Source organism: Petaurus breviceps, unplaced genomic scaffold, assembly GCF_028583685.1.
Source record: "Petaurus breviceps papuanus isolate PSGF00001 unplaced genomic scaffold, PetGlider_PUasm1.0 216, whole genome shotgun sequence".
Classification (NCBI taxonomy): Eukaryota; Metazoa; Chordata; class Mammalia; order Diprotodontia; family Petauridae; genus Petaurus; species Petaurus breviceps.
The window spans coordinates 1,233,798-1,254,231 of NW_027185867.1; the positions used below are offsets into that span (position 1 = coordinate 1,233,798).

Sequence of the window (20,434 nt, forward strand, 5' to 3'; positions counted from 1 at the left end):
TATATATATCTATATATATATATATATATATATATATATATATACACCTATTTTACCCAATAGGGAAGTTGGAGGGGAAGGGAATAAGGGAAAGGAGGGCAAATAAAAGAAGGTAATGGTCAGAAGCAAAACAGACTTTAGAGGAGGGAAAGGATAAAAAGAGAAAGATGAAGAACAGAAAATAGGATAGGAGGAGATGTGCAATTAGTAATCATAACTATAAATGCAAATGGGATGAATTCAGCCTAAAACAGAAGTGAATAGCAAAATGGATTAGAAACCAAAATACAATGTATTGTTTACAAAAAACACCCTTGAAAGAGAGAGATACACAGTGTTAACATAAGGGATTGGAGCACAATCTATTAAGCTTCAGCTGAAGTTAAAAAGGCAGGAGTAGCAATCATGATCTCAGACAAAGCAAAAAGCAAAAATAGATCAAAGTAAAAGGGATAAGCAGGGAAACTACATCTTACAAAATGGAACCATAGACAATGAAGTAATGTCAATACTAAATATATAGGCACCAAATGACATAGCATCCAAATTCTTAAAGGAAAAGTTAATTGAATTATAGGAGGAAATAGACAGTAAAACTATACTATTTGTGACCTCAACTTTCTCCTTCTAGGGTTACATAAACCTAACCATAAAGTAAAAGGAAAGAAGTCAAGGAGATGAAGAGAATTGTAGAAAAGTTAGATATGATAGACCTCTGGAGAAAACTGAGTGGGAATAGAAAGGAATATTTCTTATTTTCATCTGTACAAAAATTGGCCACATATTAGGACATTAAAAACCTCATGACCTAATGCAGAAAAACAGAAATATTAAATGTATCCCTTTTAGACTATAATGCAATAAAATTACTTTTAATAATGGGTGTTTGAAATATAGATTAAAATTGATTAGAATCTAAATAATTGAATATAAAAGAACAAATCATAAAAAATTTCATTAAAGATACTGACAACAGTGAGATGATATTCCAACATTTGTGAGATGCAGCCAAAGCAGTATTTAGGGGGAATTTTATATCTCTAAATGCATACATCAATAAAAGAAAGAATAGATCAGTGAATTAGGCAGTCAACTAAAAAAAATGAAAAAGGACAAATTAAAATCCCCAGTTAAACACCAAAATGGAAAGTTTGAAAATCAAAGGAAAAATTAATAAAATAAAAATTTAAAAATTGAATTAATAAATATTAGAATTGTTATGAAAAAACATTGTCTAATGATCTAAAAAAAGAAAGAAGAAAACCAAATAACCAGAAAAAGAAAAGGGTAAATGCACCACCAAGAAAGATAAATTTAAAGCTATTATTAAGACCTATTTTGTTGCCCAATTATGTGCCTATTAAAACTGACAATCTAAGTGAAATTGATGGATATTTTTAAAAATATAAACTGCCCAGATTAACAGAAGAGGAAAAGAATACTTAAATAGCCTTATCTTAGGAAAAGAAATTGAACAAGCCATCAAGGAACAAGCCTAAGAAAAATCTCCTCAGGTGCATCAATTTACAAGTGAAGTCTACCAAACAATCACAATACCATGTAAACTATTGGGAAAAAATAGGTAAAGAACAAGTCCTACTAAAGTCCTTTAATGACACAAAGGTGGTTCCCATATCTAAACCAGGAAGAACTAAATCAAAGAAAGAAAATGGTAGATCAATTTTGTTAATTAATAGAAATATATCACAAAGATAACACACTATGATTAGGTAGGCTTTAATGCCAGGAATGCAGGACTGGTTCAATAATAGGAAAACTATAGCATAATTGACCATATCAATAACAAAATCTATAGAAACCAATGATTATAAATATAATACCCATTCCTCTTACAAACACTGGAGGGCATAGGAATGGAGCCTTTCTTAAAATAAATACTATCTATCTAATACTAAGAGCAAGCATGATCTATAATGGGGATAAACTTGAAGTCTTCTGAATAAGATCAGAGGTCAAACAAAGATGTCTGTTATCACCACTATTATTCAATATTGTACTAGAAAAGCTTTCTATAGCAATAAAACAAGAAAAAGAAACTGAAGGAATAAAAATAGGAGACAAGGAAACAAAACTACCACTTTTTTGCAGGAGATAGGATGGTATACTCAATGCACAGTAGTAAATGACCATTCTATTATTTAATAAACCCAAACATCCAAGCTTTTAGGGTAAGAACTTACCATTTGACAAAAATTGCTAGGAAAACTAAAAAGCAATTGGTCAGAAACTAGGCATAAAACAACATCTCATACCATATACCAAGATAAGGTCAAAATAGATGAATGGTTTAGACATAAAGGGTAATTTCATAAGCAAATTTGGGGAGCATGGAAAAACATACCTATCAGATCTATGGATAAGGAATAGTTTATGACCAAACAGGAGGTAGAATCACAGAAAGTAATGCCATGCAACATGGCTATTATGGAAATATGCTTTGTATGACAACATGTGTAATCAATATCAAATTACTTGCCTTATCAAAGAGGGAGAAGGATTAGGAGGGAAGGAGAGAATTTGAACTCAAAATTTAAAAAAATGATTATTAAACATTTTTACATGTAGTTGGGAAATATTTAATGAAATGAATAAAAATGTATTTTAAAATAAAAATGAAACTGAATTAGAGAAAAGGAGTTATTATTATAATCATATGGGATTGATACTAGGTATGCAAGGATGGATCAGCATTAGGAAAACAATGTAATTAATCATTGTAAAGCCCCCAACCTCCCAAACCACACAATATTTTTTGAGAAAATACAATACTCATGCTAAAAACCTTGCAAAATATTGGCCTAGAGGGACCTAATTTTAATATAATAAAAAAATTATGTAAAACCAAAAGTAACCTTTATATGCAATTGGGGATACACTAGAACCTTTCCCAATAAATATAGTAGTGAAGCAAGGGTGTCCATGTTCCTCACTATTCATTTTGAAAATGCTAACAATAGCAATAAGATAAGAAAAAAGAATTAAACCAATAAGCAAAGAGGAAATAAAACTATCCCTGTTTGCTGATGGTATACTTGGAAAACCTTAGGCAATTATCAGTTATACCAATTGAGACAATAATGTTAGCAAAGTTGCATGCCACAAAATAAAATCTCAAAAATTAATAGAATTTCTTAACATAGGGCCTGGAACAGATTACTAAAAATGAAAGTTTACTGATTGATTGATTATATAATACTAGCAAAAGACAAGTAGCAGCAAATAGAAAGGGAAATCCCATTCCAAATAACTATATAATGAATAAAATATTGGGATAAACTTCTCAAAGAATATAAAAATCTTGTATACATTCAGTTATAAAGAAATAACCTCAATAGTTTGAGAAATATTTAGTGCTCATCACCATGTCTTGTTGATATAGTAAAAATGACGATATTACCAAAATTAATTTACTTTTTAAATGCTGTACCAATCAAATTACTAAGAGGATACTTTACAGAGTTTGAAAAAATAAGAAAATTCATTTGGAAAAACAAAAAAATCTAGAATATCAAGGGAAATGATCACTAGAAGTAAAGATGAAGGGGAATAGCACCTCCAGACCTCAAACTATATTATAAGGCAGCAGGGATCTGATCCTTCTTGTCTTGGTTAAAAATAAAGAGATAAATCAAGGAAGAAGACTAGACAAAAGAGGTTCAGAAATAATAAAACTCAATAATTCATTGTTTAATAAAATGGAAAACGTCACTTATGGAAAACTTCCTATTTGTAAAAACTGCTAGGAAAACTTAAAATGCAATCTGGCAGAAATTAGACTTAGATCAATACTTTACACTGCACACCACAATATATTCCAAATGAACATGTGACCTTAATATTAAGTATCACATTATAAAGGGGTAGCCAGGTGTCACAGTGGGTAGAGTGCTGGGCCCTGAAGTCAGGAAGACTCATCTTCCTGAGTTCAAGTCTGGCCTCAGATACTTACTAGCTGTGATCCTGTGCAAGTCACACTAAAACATTGCTGGTTTATCTGTAAAATGTAACAACTATTTTGGAAAATAATTTGTCATAATACAAGTGACTGAAATGCCCATACACTTTGAACCAGAGACTCTTTACTGGGTTTATACCCCAAATGAGCCATTAAGAAGAAAACAATTCCCCATATACTCCAAGATATTTATAAAAACACTTTTTTTGTGATAACTGAGAATTGGAAACAAAGTAGATTGGGACATTGCTAAACAAAATGTGGTACATGAATGCAATGGAACACTATTGCACATAAGAAATGACACATGATGAATATCATGAATGAGATGAATGAATGAGAAGTGTGGAAAGACCTATGTGAACTAATGCAGAATGAAGAAAGCGAACCAAGAATATAATATACACAATAACTACAACAGTGTAAATGGAAAGAATGACAAAAAGAAATCAAATGAAAATGTAGGAAAATTATAAGTCAAATGGGACTCAGACAGATATGAGAAAACACCCCCAACCTACCCCTTGGTGGAACTGGGAAGTCCACAGTTGTTACACATTGTGCATGTTTTTGGACTTTCTGAATTTATCAATCAGTTATGCTGATTTTTTTCTCTCAAAAATAACCCACCAACACTTTGAATGGTTCTCAGGGAAGGGGAGGAGGGATATGTGAGATACTATGGTTAAGTAAGAACAGAATACATCAATAAATTTTTTTTTATGAAAAAGAACCAATCTATCCATGTTAATTCCTTTACTTGGTCAACTCCAAAATTTTCTTTTATCTTCTAAGATAAAATATAAACTACCCTGTTTAGATTTTAAATCAATACAATCTGTTCCCAACCCACCTCTTCAGCCCATTAGTCCCTTCTCTTCCCCCCTAATCTTTATTCCAACCAAGTTGGCTTTCTCTCTGTTCCTCACTCATGCCACTACATTTCCAGTTTCTGTTCCTCATTGGTCACCCTGCCTTCATTCTTGTAATGCACTTCTACCTTGCAGAAACCCTGTCCTCCTTTAATATGTAGCTTGAGCACCATCTTCTTCATTATGACTTTTCTGATTCTCTCAGGTGTTAATTCCCTTCTTCCCAAACTAATATGTGTATATAGTGTGTATATTCACTTTCTATTTGCGATTCATATATTTATATGTTCTTCTTGTCTCCCTCATTTGACTATAGCTAACCTTTTAAGTGGAGATTGCTTTCATTCTTTGTACCTAGCACATTCTTTGACCATATTATGTACTTATTAAATATTTGTTGATTGATGAGGAGGCAACCTTAGGTTCATGATGTCAATTTCTCCCATGTTGGAAAAGATTCACAATGGGTTTTGAAATGAATGTCTCTCATTTAAGGATCACCTTATCTAAATTGAAAGAGGCTCATCACTATTGTGGCGAGAGGATAATAATAATATATTATTAATATGATTATTATTAATAACTTGTTTTACAAATCATCTTCTATGACAGATCCTGTGATCTGTATTTGTGATGTATCTATAAAATCCTAGATCCTTGAAGTTTTAAAGTGTAATTTTTTATAGAAATAGATGATTAAAGATAAAATAAAGTCATAATAATTGAATAAGGAGAGAACTAGACAGAGAATGGTTCATTCAAAACCACTGAAAGCAGTGAGGTTTATGTTTAATATAGTCCTCAGCAGAGAGTGGATGATAAAAGCAAATGATTCCTCCATGTATTTGCACTGTACCTTGTGTGATTCTTTGTGCAACTACAACTACTGCAATAACTGAAAAATATTATTGTTTAGTTGTTTTTCAGTCATGTCCAACTCTTTCTGACCCTTATGGGGTTTTCTTGGCAAAGATACTGGAATGGTTTGCCATTTCCTTCTCCAACTTATTTTTGTAGATGAGGGAGCTGAAGCAAACAGGGTTAAGTGACTTGCCCAGGGTCACATAGGTAGTAAATGTCTGAGCACAGATTTGAACTCTGCAAGATTAGTCTTCCTGACCCCAGGCCCTGAACTCGATCCACTCTACCACCTAGCTGTCCTGAAAAAAAATATGTAAAGTGCAATGTGTAAGGTATTAAGACTGGTACTGTTTAGAACTCATGCTGAAAAGCTAACTACACTCATTAATAATATTTGTGCACAATAATTTGTTGCATAGGATTTTAAATATTTTCATATTTGTTAGAGAAAATCTGTGTCAAAGAAAGTCATATGGGATGACACACATTTAATATCTTTCTACTTTTAAAATAAGTTGCTACATTTAACTTTTGTATTTTCTGTTAAGGTTGTCATGCTTTGGGATAGAGGATCTGATGAACAAGGAGTTTATTAACAAATCATAGACCAAGTCACATCTCTCATTAAAACTTTTTTTACAGTGTTCTTAAAGAAGTGTTTTGTTTCTTACAGGGCAGTTCTTTTCACTTTGACCTCTGTCGTTGTGCTTGTCATCACCACTGATTGGATCAGCTGGGACAAGTTGAATCGTGGATTTCTGCCCAGTGATGAAGTCTCTAGAGCCTTCTTGGCTTCCTTCATCCTAGTCTTTGATCTTCTTATTGTCATGCAGGTACACTGGGCTCTCTGGTCTTTCACTCCACTCACTAAAGCAATCATTTTTTCTTTCCAAATGACATAGGTTTCATAATCTATCCCAAATGCTTCATATACAACGGCTATTAGTAGAAGGATAAGGCAGTATGTCATAGTGAATAGAGATCTTATACCTCAAAATGAGGAATTCCTGGTTCAAATCATGCCTTTGGTGTATTCTGGTTGTGTGAATGTGGGCCAATCATCTAACCTCTCAATTCTCTAAGCAGTTCTTTTAGACTGCCAGAATCTCATGGTCTTGAAATGACAGATATAGTCCTTATCCTTATTAGCAGAGGACTTTCTGGTCATATTTTTTGGAGTGGGGCAGGAGGTTGAGATTGACTTTTTCTTGTGAGAATAGTGTCCACTATTATTATTTTTTTAATTTTAAGGTAGGCGTCTAGGGATTGGCTTTCTTGGAGGTTTTTTTCTACCAGGACTATAGTGGAGGAGGGAAAACCCCACTATTTGCTGAAATGATACAGAATGAAGGTGTTAAAACTCAGCAAAGCTGAGAAAATAATTTGTGAAACATACTCAGTATTATATAAGTTATAATGGAAAGATGCAAAATGATTTTTTCTGTTTATTAAAATGATTGCTTGCTCTTAGTATTCACTAAAGATTATTCCATTTTCTTGTTAGCAATATTTCTCTCTTGTTTGGTGCCAGACTGTATAATATCTTTCTTACTAGTCAGCCAAAACCAATGTAACTAGAACAATTGTGGGCTGTAAATCACTTAGGACCTGAAGCATGCTGCTTTTAATTGGGCAAATAAAATAGGACCTGTGGGCATGGCAGTTCTCAGATGCTTCTTGGCATTTCATCTTATCTATAAAACGGCCAACTGTTTCCTGTATTTTTCCTTGATTGTTTCACAAGTTATCAATAGTTTCTCCTCTCAAATTAACATAAGCTAAAATAAAAACAACAGCAGCAGCAACAATAAAGCAAATTATCCAAGGGAAGATTATTTCAGAGGTATAATTAATTTATTTAGTTCATAGAATACCAAATGTGATACCCTTTTTTCTGGAGGACAGTAGGGACTGCAAAGTCACTGCTGTGTTCTGGAGGGAAAGATAGTTCACATATATTTGTTTAAAATCAGTATTTAATGCATTTGTGGTAAGCTAGCAATGATTTATGAGCTGACTATATTGCAGTTTGAACTGGTGATAATTCAGATTGTGCCATAGTTACAAAATAGGATGCAGATAACTTAAAAGTAGCATTTGGCTTTTACTTATTGTTTTGATTTTAAAATATAGATCATTATGTCTGTTTATAGAATGTTATATCTATTTATAAAAAATCTGTTTGTTGAATTAGGCTTTTAAATGCTAAATCTGATGACTTCTCAAGTCTCATCCTTCTTAAACTTTCTATGGCATTTGACACTGTTGAGCAGCACCTCTTCTATATACTCTATCCTCCCTGGTGTTTCTAATATAGCTCCTTCCTTGTTCAGCTTCTACCTTTCCAGTAACTCTTTCTCAGTCTCCTTTGCTGGATTACCATCCATTTGCTGTCCCTTAAATCTGTCCATAGCACTCTTCCCTTCTCTCTTTACCCACTCTCTCTTGTCATCCCCTCAGCTTTTATTGGTTTAATAGTTATCTCTACGCATATATCTATTATCTCGTGAATTCCAGTCTAGCACCAAGTGCCCAAAGGCCTGCACCACCTGTGACCTGCAGGCCACTTACAGTCTTTGGGTCACTTGCCGCATGCCAAAGGATGTTGGGTGGCCCAAGAAAAATGTAGAGGAAAACATCCTTTGTATGTAGAGGAAATGCTTTGGTGCGCCACAAGTGGCTCATGCACGTAAGCGGCCCATGGGCCACAGACTGTGCAGGCCTACTTTTCACCTACATTTCTTAAGGTCACCTCAACCTTAATCTGTCCAAAGTGCACTTATTATTTTCCCCCCAAACCTGACCTTCTGAACTTCCACATTTCTGTCAAGGGCACCACTGTCCTTCCAGTATTCAGGTTCACAACCACAGATTGCTCCTCACTTTTCTCATCCTACAAATTCAATCAGTTGCCAAGTCTTGTCCATCTATTTCCACAGCATTTCATATCTGTCACATTCTCTTCACTTTCATGGCTCCCAGCCTAGTTCAAGTTTGAATCACTCCATCACTTTATCTGTTATGATTGGCTCCTAATTAGCCTCATGTTTCTTCACACTCAAATCAATTCTTCACATGGCTATTTTTCCTAAAGCACAAGTTTAACTATGTCATTCTTCTACTCAATAGACTCCAGTGCTTTTCCATTACTTCAAATATCAACTATAAAATACTCTGTTTAGTATTTCAAGCCCTTCCCAACCTGGTCCCTTCTTTTCTTTATTCTCTTCTTACACTTTGTTCATTCCATGATCCAATTATATACCTCTTGACTCTGAGACTTTTTTATTACATCGCCCTCATGCCTAGAATATTCTCCCTCCTAACCTTTACCACTTACTTTCCCTGGTTTTCCACATGACCCATCTCAAATCCTCCCTTCTGCATGAGTCCTTTCTGTTGCTGTTTCCTTCCTTCTATAATTACTTTGTACCTTTTCTGCATATATATTGTATACATATAGTTTATTTGCATGTTATCTCCACATTAGAATATGAGTTCCTCAATAACCTATTATTCAATGAAACTGAAAACTAAGGACCAGAATTATGCCATGGAGATACAATTAGAGATATTCTCAGTAAGGTCTGGGATAAAGTAAGGTTGTTTAGTATCACCACTATTATTTGATATAGTACTAGTAATGTTAGCTGTAGCAATAAGACAGGAAAAATAAATGAAGAGAATTAACATAGGCAAAGAGGAAACAGAAGAATAATTTTTAATGATATAATCTACTTAGAGAACCCTTTAGTGTCAAGTAAAAAATTAATTGAAATGATAACCTTAGCAATGATGTGAGATATAAAATAAATCTATGTAAGTCATAAGCATTTCTGTATATTATCACCAAATCCTAGAAGGAAGTCTGAGATAGACTTTAAAATTAGTTCTTCCCGATTCCAAGTTTAAGACCTGCAGCACAATACACCACCTAGCTGTTTTCTGCCTTCCTCTTCCCAGAACATTCCAGGAACCAATTCCAATTACTTTCATTACAGCATCCCAAAGTTTCTAATCAAAACATCTGGAATTATAGGATTATTATGCCTTACAAGACAGTGTCACATAGGGAATTTGGGGATGAAGTTGGGTTGGGGAAATATGATGAATTCAGTTTGGGAAATGGAAGTTGGGTAAGAAATCAGGATAGGAAACATAAACTTGAGTCATTTGCATAGATGTCATATTTGAAGCCATGAGAAACAATGGATGGTTGATGGGAAAGAACACAGATAAACAAAAGAGATGGTTAAAGATAAGATTGAAGCTTAGAGAATATACAGTTAGGTGAAAGGAAAAGGAAGAGAAGTTTTTGAAAGACACAAATAAGAAGCAAGTGGTTGGACATGTAAGAGAAGGACCAGAGAAGTGTTAGGTCTCTGAAACTAAGAAGGGAAAAGAATTGGGAAAAAACATTTATCAAGAACTGGAGAATGAATGAGTTATTTTAAGTCATTTGATATAGTATGTATGATTAAGCAGCAATGAAATATAGAAATGAAAATCTGAGTGAATTTATGGTTAAAGGGTAAAGGGACTCTGCTATCAATGAAAAACATTAAGAGACAGGTGGTGTTTTTGGAAAACAACTCTTTTTTTCTTAATAGCATTTCTTTTTCCAATTACATGTAAAGATAGTTTTCAAAATTCATTTTTGTAAAATCCTGAGTTCCAAAATTTTCTCCCTGTCCTCCCCGCCTCCCCAAGACAGCAAACAATCTGATTGAAGTTATACATGTACAATAATGTTAAACATATGAAAAGCAATTCTTTTTATTTTCATTTTTCAAATGCTTTATTAACTTATGATTTAAATCATTCATTTCCACCAGATTTTGAGTTACAAATTTTCTCCCTGTTTTTCCCCTACCCACCACCCCAAAATAGCAGTCCCACAGGATATCCCCTCCTCCAATCTGCTCTCTCCCATATTTTCTCCCATATCCCTTTTTACTTTTCCAGTAGGGCATGGTGGATCTCTATGCCCCAGTGACTGTATATCTTATTTCCCAATTACATGTAAAATAGTATTAATAATAGTGTATATATATGTATGTATGTATATATACACATATTAAACATTTGATTTTAAAACGTTGAATTCCAGATTCATTCCCTTCCTCCCTTACTGGGAAGATAAGCAGTTCAGTACAGGTTGTACATGTTTAGCTAATGCAAAACAATAACACAGTAGATATATTGTAAAATACTATATTTCCCTCCCTCCTATCCCACCTCCCACTTGTTCTATTCTCTACTTTGATCCCGTCCCTTTTCAAATGTGGGTGCTTCCAACTTCCGCCCCTGCCCCAGCCTGCCCTCCCTTCCGTTATGCCCCCTCTCATTCCCTTCCCCCGTACTCTCCTGTAGGGTGAGATACCCTATTTAGTGTGTATTTCATTCCCTCCCTGAGCCAAATTCAATGAGAATAAGGTTGACCCATTCCCTTTTGCCTTCCTATTCTTCCCCTCCATTGTAACCATTTTCCCTTGCCTCTTCTATATGAGGTAGTTTACCCCATTCCGTCTCTCCCCATCTCCTCTCATTATATTCCTCTCTCACCTCTTAATTTCACCTTTTAAGTATCATCCCTTCCTATTAAATTGGTCCTGTGCCCATCTATGTATACCTGTAAACATATGTACACACATTCACATATTTATTCATATGCCCACATACCCTCCTATATAGACATATATATATAGACATATATATATATACATATATTTCTATTCCCTTCAACTATTTTCATACTGAGAAATGTTTCATCAGTTACAATGATTGTTTTTACATGTAGGAATGTTAATAGTTCAACTTTGATAAATTCCTTATAATTTCTTTTCCCTGTTTACCTTCTCATGCTTCTCTTGCTTCTTGTCAAATTTTCTATTCAAATCTGGTTTTTTCATCAAGAATGCTTGAAAGTCCTCTATTCCACTGAATAACCATATTTTCCCTTGAGACATGATACTCAGTTTTGCTGGGTAGGTGATTCTTGGTTTTAATCCCAGTTCCTTTGCCCTCCGGAATATCACATTCCAAGCCCTTCGATCCCTCAGTGTAGAACTGCCAGATCCTGGGTTATCCTGATTTTGTTTCCACAATATTCAAATTGTTTCTTCCTGGCTGCTTGTAATATTCTCTCCTTAATCTGGAAATTCCGGAACCTGGCTATAATATTCCTAGGAGTTTTCTTTTTGGGATCTTTTCCAGGAGGTGATTGGTGGATTCTTTCAACCTCTATTTTGCCCTTTGGTTCTAAAACATCAGGGCAGTTTTCTTTGAGAACTTCCTGGAGGATGATTTCTAGGTTCTTACTTTGATCATAGCTTTTAGGTAGTCCAATAATTTTTAAATTATCTCTCCTAGATCTATTTTCCAGGTCAGTAGTTTTTCCCATGAGATATTTCACTTTGCCTTCTAATGAAAAGCAATTCTTAAAGCATTATAAAACAATCATGACTCTCCACTGTGGAAATTTGTTTTCCTGGACTTTGTAATTTGTTCTTAAGGTTTTGTTTTTCTTTGCCCTCCTTGGGGAAGGGGAGGTTGAAATAAGAGAAAATAAATATTTATCATTTGAAAATGTTTTAAAGGAAAAGTAACTGAAATCCTTCAAACATTTCACTATGAAGCAAATATGAAATTTGTGTTTTAACGTTTGTTACATCGATTTCAACTATGAAGTGCCTAGAATGAGTCAAAGTTAATTGCGACATGGTAGAGGAGAAAGACTTATGAATTTGTAGCCAGAATTGCTAAATACCTCTGTGTACTTTGAGATGTCACAACTTTTCTCTCTGTGTCTCAGTTCTGTCATCAGTAAAGTGAAGGTGATCTAAAGTTTAAGAACCATGTATGTTGCTCTTTACAAATTTAAAAAACCCAACAATTTAACATGATTCAATAAGGTACTTATTCAGAGGTGATAGTTGTTTAATATAATAAGAATTTACGGTGTAGAGCAAAATCATGTTATTTTCAAATAATTAAAAGCTTCTGGTATTTGACTAATTGGGCTTATACATATGTATATAATGTGTATATAAATACATTTATATATCCTATGTACATGTCATATATGTACATATACATGTGTGTATATATACTACATATATGTAGTATAAATAGTTCAGAGTAGTTTTATTTAGTTGCTGCATGGGAAGATAGTGTCCCTGGCCAGCTGTAACACATCCTCATACTCTTTGAGTGAGTAAACAGGAAATAAAATATTTTTTTGTGTATATAGAAGTAAATATAGTGTTTATATATAATATTTATAGGATTAAAAGGAAAAGGGAATGGCAGAAGATGAGATGGACAGGTAGTATAATGGAAACAATGAACATGAACTTGAAGAGACTTTTCAAGATAATATAGGATGGAAGGGCCTGACATACTATGGTCAATGAGGTCACAAAGAGTCAAACATGACTGAACAACTGAATGAGAAAAATTTCTATGATTTTGAAAAGCCTATGATCATTAATATCAAACAGAACCCAACCAGGGAGACATACATTTGCAAAATATGTTTCCCCTGTTGTGGTAGATGCTTGGAGTAGAACCCAAATCAATGAAGGGTTTATTGGGTAGGGATGGTAATATATTCCAGACACTCCTACTTGTGGAATCATTCTGGTTGCATCAATCTGCAGCTGACTATCCTGCTTTGCTAGAGCATTCTTTCTTGTAAACTTCCCAACTTTGTTCTCTTTTTCTTTTTCTTGTTTTCATGTTGACTCTTTTTTTTTCTTCAAGGAAATCATCATTGATTTCTTTTGTAAAGGATTTCTAGTCAGGTACAAGAGAGTGAAGCACCAACATCTGGGTTTTCAAAGCTGAGGGGCTCAACAGCTGCCTTGTCAAAGTGGTCAAATCATACAACTCTTCTCAAAGTGAGCCCCCGTAATGAAGTATTTTTTTCAAGATGTCCTGAGAAAGATCTAATCCTTCCCTTTCTTACCAGTTTTTCATGGTCATAAGCTGCTAGCTCTAAATATTGTGACAGTGATATATATCAGATTCCCAAAATGATGCAGTTATAAAAAAAGGCTTTTGCTGTTTCTCATCCTGTGAAAAAAGAAATGTCTACTGTGCTCTATGTTTAACATTTTGAATCTTAAGATCATTTATATCCTCCATTTTATCACTTTTAACACTAGTCTAATGGAGATGAGCAGGAGGTTACCTAGGACAGATTTTTTATGGTATCTAATGTGATGAGAGAATGAAAGAATTTTTTTAAGTCAGGTATTACTAATGTGAAAATAACTTCAGACTCAGAAGGAAATTTACATTTTTTTAATATTTATATAACCTGTGAATAATGCCTGTAAAATAATTAGGTTCATTCATAAATAATGTATTATAGCTAGCACCTGGTAATGGGTATTTTTGTTGGAATCTTTGTTTCAAATGAAAGAGTATCTGTGTGTCTATTCCACCATCCTCTCTTCCTACTTTCTCTTCCTGCCTTTTCTTTTCCTACATACACACACACACACACACACACACACACACACACACAAACACACCCCTGAAACATTATAATATAATATATTCCTTAGTTCCAAGGAAGGAAAGCACTTTCTTCACAACTAAGGTGTAGATTTCTGCATTCACATTCATTAATGAAATGAATTTATAATCCTTATCTGTTTTTACTCTTCTTGGTTTAGATATCAGCATCTATCACATTTGTTTCATGAAGGGAGTTTGGTAGAATCCCTTCTTTGCCCATTCTAAATAAATTATTTAATTATGGAATTAGTTGATTTTTCAATGTTTGATAGAATTCACTCGTACTTTAGGAAGCTAATTTATGACCTGTTCAATTTCTTTGTCTAAAAAGAATAATGAAATATAAAATAAATAAAGTAAATAATAAATAAGATTAAAAAAGAAAATAAGGCACAATTTAAAAAAGAAAAAGAAAAAATTCTGAAGTTACTCTTCTGCTATTCTAGGCAATTTATATTTTTGTTAAGTATTCTTCCATTTCACTTAAATTGTTAAATTTATTGACATACAGTTGGGCAAAAGAACTCTTCATAATTGCTTTAACTTCATCTTTGTTAGTAATATAATCAAACAACCACTGCAAGAAAAGATAGTAGGAAATACACAATTTAAATGAACTAGATAGTATAAAATACTTGAGAGGGGGGGCAGCTAGGTGGCACAGTGAATAGAGTGCCAGCCCTGGAGTCAGGAAGACCTGAGTTCAAATCTGGCCTCAGACACTTAACACAAAAACTAGCCATGTGACTTTGGGCAAGTCACTTAACCCCAATTGCCCTCCAAAAAGCAAAAGAAAAAATACTTGAGAGTAAATCTGCCAAAACAATCCCAGGAACTATATAAACAAAATTATAAAAAAAGTTTTTATACAAATAAAATCAGATTTAAACAATTGGAGAAATATTAATTGTCCATGGGTAGGCAGGGCCGAAATCACAATTTATATATTCTATGACATCCAAATTAAATTAGCAAAAAATTATATTACTGAATTAGAAAAAATAATAACATTTATTTGGAAGAGCAAAATGTCAAGACTATGAAAGGAATTAATTTTCAAAAATGTAAAGGAAGGAGGCTTAGCAGTGCTGGGTCTTAAATTATATTATATGGCAATACTTATCAAAACTTTGTGGTTCTAGCTAAGAAATAGAAAGATAGATTAATGGAAGAGAGTAGACATACAATTTACAACAGTAAATGAATATAGTAACCTTGTATTGAGAAATGTAAAGACTTAAAATTTTGAGATAAGAATTCATTATTTGGTAAAAATTGTTGGGAAAACTGTAAAGTAGTATGGCAGAAACTGGGCATAGACCAATATTTTATACCATTTACCAAGAAAAGTTGAAAATGGATACATGACCTAGATATAAAGAGAGATATTACAAGAAAATTTGAAGAGCATGAGATATATTACTTATCAAACTTATGGAAAGGTGAATGATTTATAAGTAAATAAAAGATGGAGAGCAGAGTGAGGTGTAAAATAAACAATTTCAATGACATTAAAAAGTTCTTTTTTTAACAAATAAAACAAATATAGACAAGATCAGAAGGAAAGCAAAAAATTGGGGGAAAATTTCAGACAGTTTCCCAGATAAAGGTCTCATATCTCAAATATATAAATATCTTTTATAAATCTGTAAGAATGCAAGTCATTCACCAATTGATAAATGGTCAAAAGATATGAATAGTCAGTTTTCCAATGAAGAAATCAAAACGATTTATAGTTATATAAAAATGCTCTAAATCATCATTGATTAGAGAAATGCCAATTAAAACAATCTTGAGGTATCATTTTACACCTATCAGATTGGCTAAAACAATTAAAAGGGAAAGTGACAAATGTTGGAGGGGATGTGGAAAAATTTGGACATTAATTCATTGTTGGTGGAATTGTGAACAGATCCAACCATTTTGGAGAGCAATCTGGAATTATGCCTAAGGAGTTATTAAACTTAGATGGAGCCAAAATGACAAAGTGAAGGCAGCTCTTACCCATACCATTCTGAATACCTTTAAAAATGACTCTAAACAAATTCTAGAGCAACAGAACCCACAAAAAGATGAAGTGAAACAAATTTCTATCCCAAGACAAGATAGAAGTTTGGCAGAAAAGGTCCATTGCCCCAGGGTGAGAGAGGAGTGTAGTTTAGCACAGGCCATACCAGCACAGCCCTGATCCCAGCAAACCAGGAGCAGACCTTGGTAGTGACTAAATCAGCTTCTGGAGCTCTCAACCCACAGAGAGTAAAGGGGTCAAACAATTTGTCAGAAAGAGAGCACAGGGGTCTTATTTTTTTTCTAGCACTGAGTCAGGACTCTGTTACTTTGACCATAATTGAATCTGGGTACTCAAATGAGAGCACAGGCCAGGAGAGTAGTAAACACTAATGTAAAAACAAACAAACAAACAAAAACTTAGGTCATACTGTCTTGGAAGAATTGAAAACTTACATGTTTCTTGAAGTATCTCTGAAAGCAGCTTTACTTTCTTCATTTTTCTTGAGTTTTTTTTCTTATGTATGTTTTCTTTCACAACATAACTATCACGAATATGTTTTGCATAACTACACATGTATAACCTACATTGAAATACTTGCCTTCTCAATGGGGTGGGAGGTGGAGAGGGAGGAAGAGAGAGGATTTGGAACTCAAAGTTTTAAAAATAAATGTTAAAAATTGTTTTTTACAGGTAACTGGAAAAATAAAATACAAAATTAAAGCTTTAAATAAAAAAATTAAATTAAAAAAATTTAAAAACATGATTCTAAATTGAGCGCAGTGACTTCTCTTTACTTCTGGCATTTCTTATCTATAGCACTTGCACCACATTGTCTTGTGATGAATATGCTGTGTCTTAACACTGTTAAACGCTGTTATTCAGCTATTCACAGGTTTTCTTTCAAGCCACACTGTAAATTTCTTGAGACCAGGGAGTGAGTTCATGCTTGATACTATGCACAGAGAATGTGGGGAAAAAATTCTTATAATGAATTTTTAAAAAAGGGTCATTGAACTGCCTGTACCCTTTGACTAAGCAATAGCACTACTAAGTGTATTTCCAACAATGATTCTACTATTTTAGGATAATCTCAGAAGGGGGAAGGGGGAAGACAAATGGGAAAAATTATCTCATAAAAGAGGTGTGCAATATATATATATATATATATATATAATTTTTTTATAAAGGAGAAGAAAATGGTGTATGTGTATACATAGTGAGTAACACTGAGCCTCACTCTCATCTGAACTCATTCAAAAGAGGTAAGAATATATACATACGTATGTGTGTGTGTATATATGTATAATGGGTATCATATTGCTTGCCCTCTGAATGGCTAGGGAAGAGACAGAAGGGAGGGAAAGAATTTCACATTCAAAATTTTAAAAATGATTATTAATTTAATAAAAAACAATAAGACATTGCTCTTTTAGGTTCCTTCTAGTACCTTACACCAACATTTCTAATGTTCTCTGAAATGACATATAAAAATTTCAAAAAGTTTCTTCATCATAGTTACTAGACTCTCATTGTTAAGGTCCCTCACCTTGGCTGGCTGTGTTCATGTTCAGCTGTGCAACTTAGCTTCATTATTATTAAAAAAAAAACATTCTTCCCCCCCCACTTGAATGCCAATAGTTCTTTTCTCAATTACACAAAATCTCATAGTAAGATCCAAAGGACAAAACTCCTTACCAAGACAAATCAAAAGTGTATGTTAGCTAACTTCCTTAAAGTTGAGGAGGCTTTCTAATTTGTAGGCTTTCCTGGAAAAATGAGAAGGGAAAGACATTAAGTTTTGGCAAGGGCAGGGCATTGGCATGCAAGGACATAATTCTTCATTTTTCCTTTCCTTTTTTTTAAAGCAATTGGGGTTAAGTAACTTGTTCAAGGTTACATGGCCAGTTATTTCTGTGTGTGGTGCTAAGCTTCTGAGCCCTGATTCGATCCCAGGTTATCCCGACTCTGGGGCCAGTGCTCTTACTCACTGTGCTACCTGGCCACCCCTAATTTTTCCTTTTCTAAACGATCACTTTCAATCTCCAAAATTCAATCTCTCTTAGCTGTTTTTAAAGCAAGCTGAATTCTGAGGAAATCCTCTAGTAGAACTTGGAGGAGTCTTAAAATACCAGACCAGTGATTACACAGCTGATGGGACTAAATTTAGGATGGTTTATTGAAATTATTTTCAGGGTGCAGTTCTTTAGGACATAGAACATATTCCTATTGACCTCTCTTTGCTGCTGTCTAAAAATAGTTTATTTGCTAGTCCTCCAGGGAATATGCAGGTAGATAAGGCTGTGAGTATTGTTTGCTAAGTATGACCAACACCTTTAGGGTGCTCTCGGGGACAAACATTCCCTCACTGCTAATCATTGCACCTGAGTCATTGCCTTATTAATTCTGTTATACAGGGTTCAAAGAAAGTGCAGTGTTATGTTTTGATATTTCCTCACAAATAAAATTTCAACATCTATTAATTTACTTTGAGTCTCCAGCTGAGTTTATTAAAAATAATATTTATGAACTTTACTCTTCCCATATCAAAATTTGTTGTCATGGTTTAGACAAACATTAATGACTATGTAATTTATTCACAATCCTCTAATAAAATGTAAAGATAAATGTTTCAATAACATATTCATTGTGAGAAAAGTCACAGCCCTTGATTTCTGTATAACCACTGATTGCAATTGCTCATTCCTGCACAGATACTAGAATCACAGTCTAAAGATTATGCTCTCAGGATAGAAATCAGTGTCTTTTAAAAAATTCTTTTCAGGATACTTTCTCTAGAATATCTCTTCTCCATAGGGTTTCTTACATCCTTCAAAATATCATTTACAGACTCCTCACAGATGACAGTTAATTTATCTATCTTAGACTCTTACACAATGACATTTAGCTCTTTAGTCTCACACAAGATTACATTCAAGCTCTTATGTTTATCTCACAGATTCCTGATAGAATGACAAACTATCAGTCCCTTCAGAGTTCTCTTCCCTCTCCCTTAAAGGTATAGTTACAATATCCTCAGTCTCTGTCAGAGGAACTATTTAAACTGGGATCATTTTGAGTGTCACCAATAGTGTATATTCTATAATCTGTAAAATTATAAAACTTGAAATATACTTTATCATTTTATAGTCTATAGGATTATAAATTAATATATTTTGCATTTTTCAAGATAAAAATTTGTTCTGAAATATAAAAAAGAGACAGTATGATTATTAGTTTTATAGAAAAGATGAAGGAGATGTATTATGTTTCATAATATATCTGACCCACAAATTTTTTTTAAGCTAGACAAAACAAAAGTTATTGCAAACTTGAGCTCCTTCGACAGACAAATAATCATGGAGATTGAGCAACTCATGCCCTGTAGTTGTCAGACCTCTTCTGGAGTATCGTACTAAATTCTGGGTTCCATATTTTAGGAAAGTTGTTTACAAACTAGACTGTATCCAAATGAGGACAATAAGAATGGTGACTTTGAAAGTCATGTCATATGAGGAACAGATGAAGGAATGGAGTTTCTGTTAGAATAATGAAGAATTGGGGGTGGAGCTAAGATGGCAGAGTAAAAGCAGGGACTTGCTTGAACTCTCCCCCAAACATTTCCTCATACCTGTAAAAAAAGACTCTAAAATTCTAGAGCAGCTTAACTCACAAAATTACAGATTGAAACAAATTTCTAGTCCAAGACAACCTGGAAGGTCAACAGGAAAGGTCTGTTGTACTAGTCTGAGAGAGTATAGCAATCCAGTGCAAAATGTGTAAGCACAGATGGGGTCCCAGCAATCTGAGGCCTCAGAGGACTGAATCACTGGCAGCTGTGGAAGTTTCCAGACTTCTCAATCCAGAAAGGTCAAAGACAATTTAGAAGGTCAGTAGGAAAGGTCTGTTGGACCTGGGTGAGAGAGGAGCACTGTTGGTACCCAGCCCTAGGGTTTTGGTAGCTGGGACTGATTCTGGAGCTTTTGGCCCATAGACAGTGGGGCTATCGAGTGTCAGAGGGGGATTGCAGGGATCCCTTTGCTAGTGCTGAGGCAGAATTCTCTTGCTTTGCCCTGCTTGGATATGGGTCACAATCTTGGGTGACAGTCCTGGAATGAAAAGAAGTAATGGTGTAGCAGAGCGTGTGGTGGAGCTTATGGCGGTGGTGGACAGAGAATCCTCCTTACAATT

General features: G+C 34.1%; 2 protein-coding genes across 6 annotated transcripts in view; one reads left to right on the forward strand and one right to left on the reverse strand.

The window, feature by feature from the left end:
* The window catches only part of TWF1 (twinfilin actin binding protein 1), a 372,084-nt gene that overhangs the window by 183,029 nt on the left and 168,621 nt on the right, over positions 1 to 20,434 (reverse strand). The gene's annotated exons all lie outside the window — the stretch shown is intronic.
* The window catches only part of TMEM117 (transmembrane protein 117), a 200,885-nt gene that overhangs the window by 138,943 nt on the left and 41,508 nt on the right, over positions 1 to 20,434 (forward strand). For all 4 annotated transcript variants that reach the window (XM_069094237.1, XM_069094238.1, XM_069094240.1 and 1 more), the window contains one exon: positions 6,383 to 6,542. In XM_069094237.1, the coding sequence (XP_068950338.1) occupies positions 6,383 to 6,542 (160 nt within the window). The remainder of the gene's footprint in view (positions 1 to 6,382; positions 6,543 to 20,434) is intronic.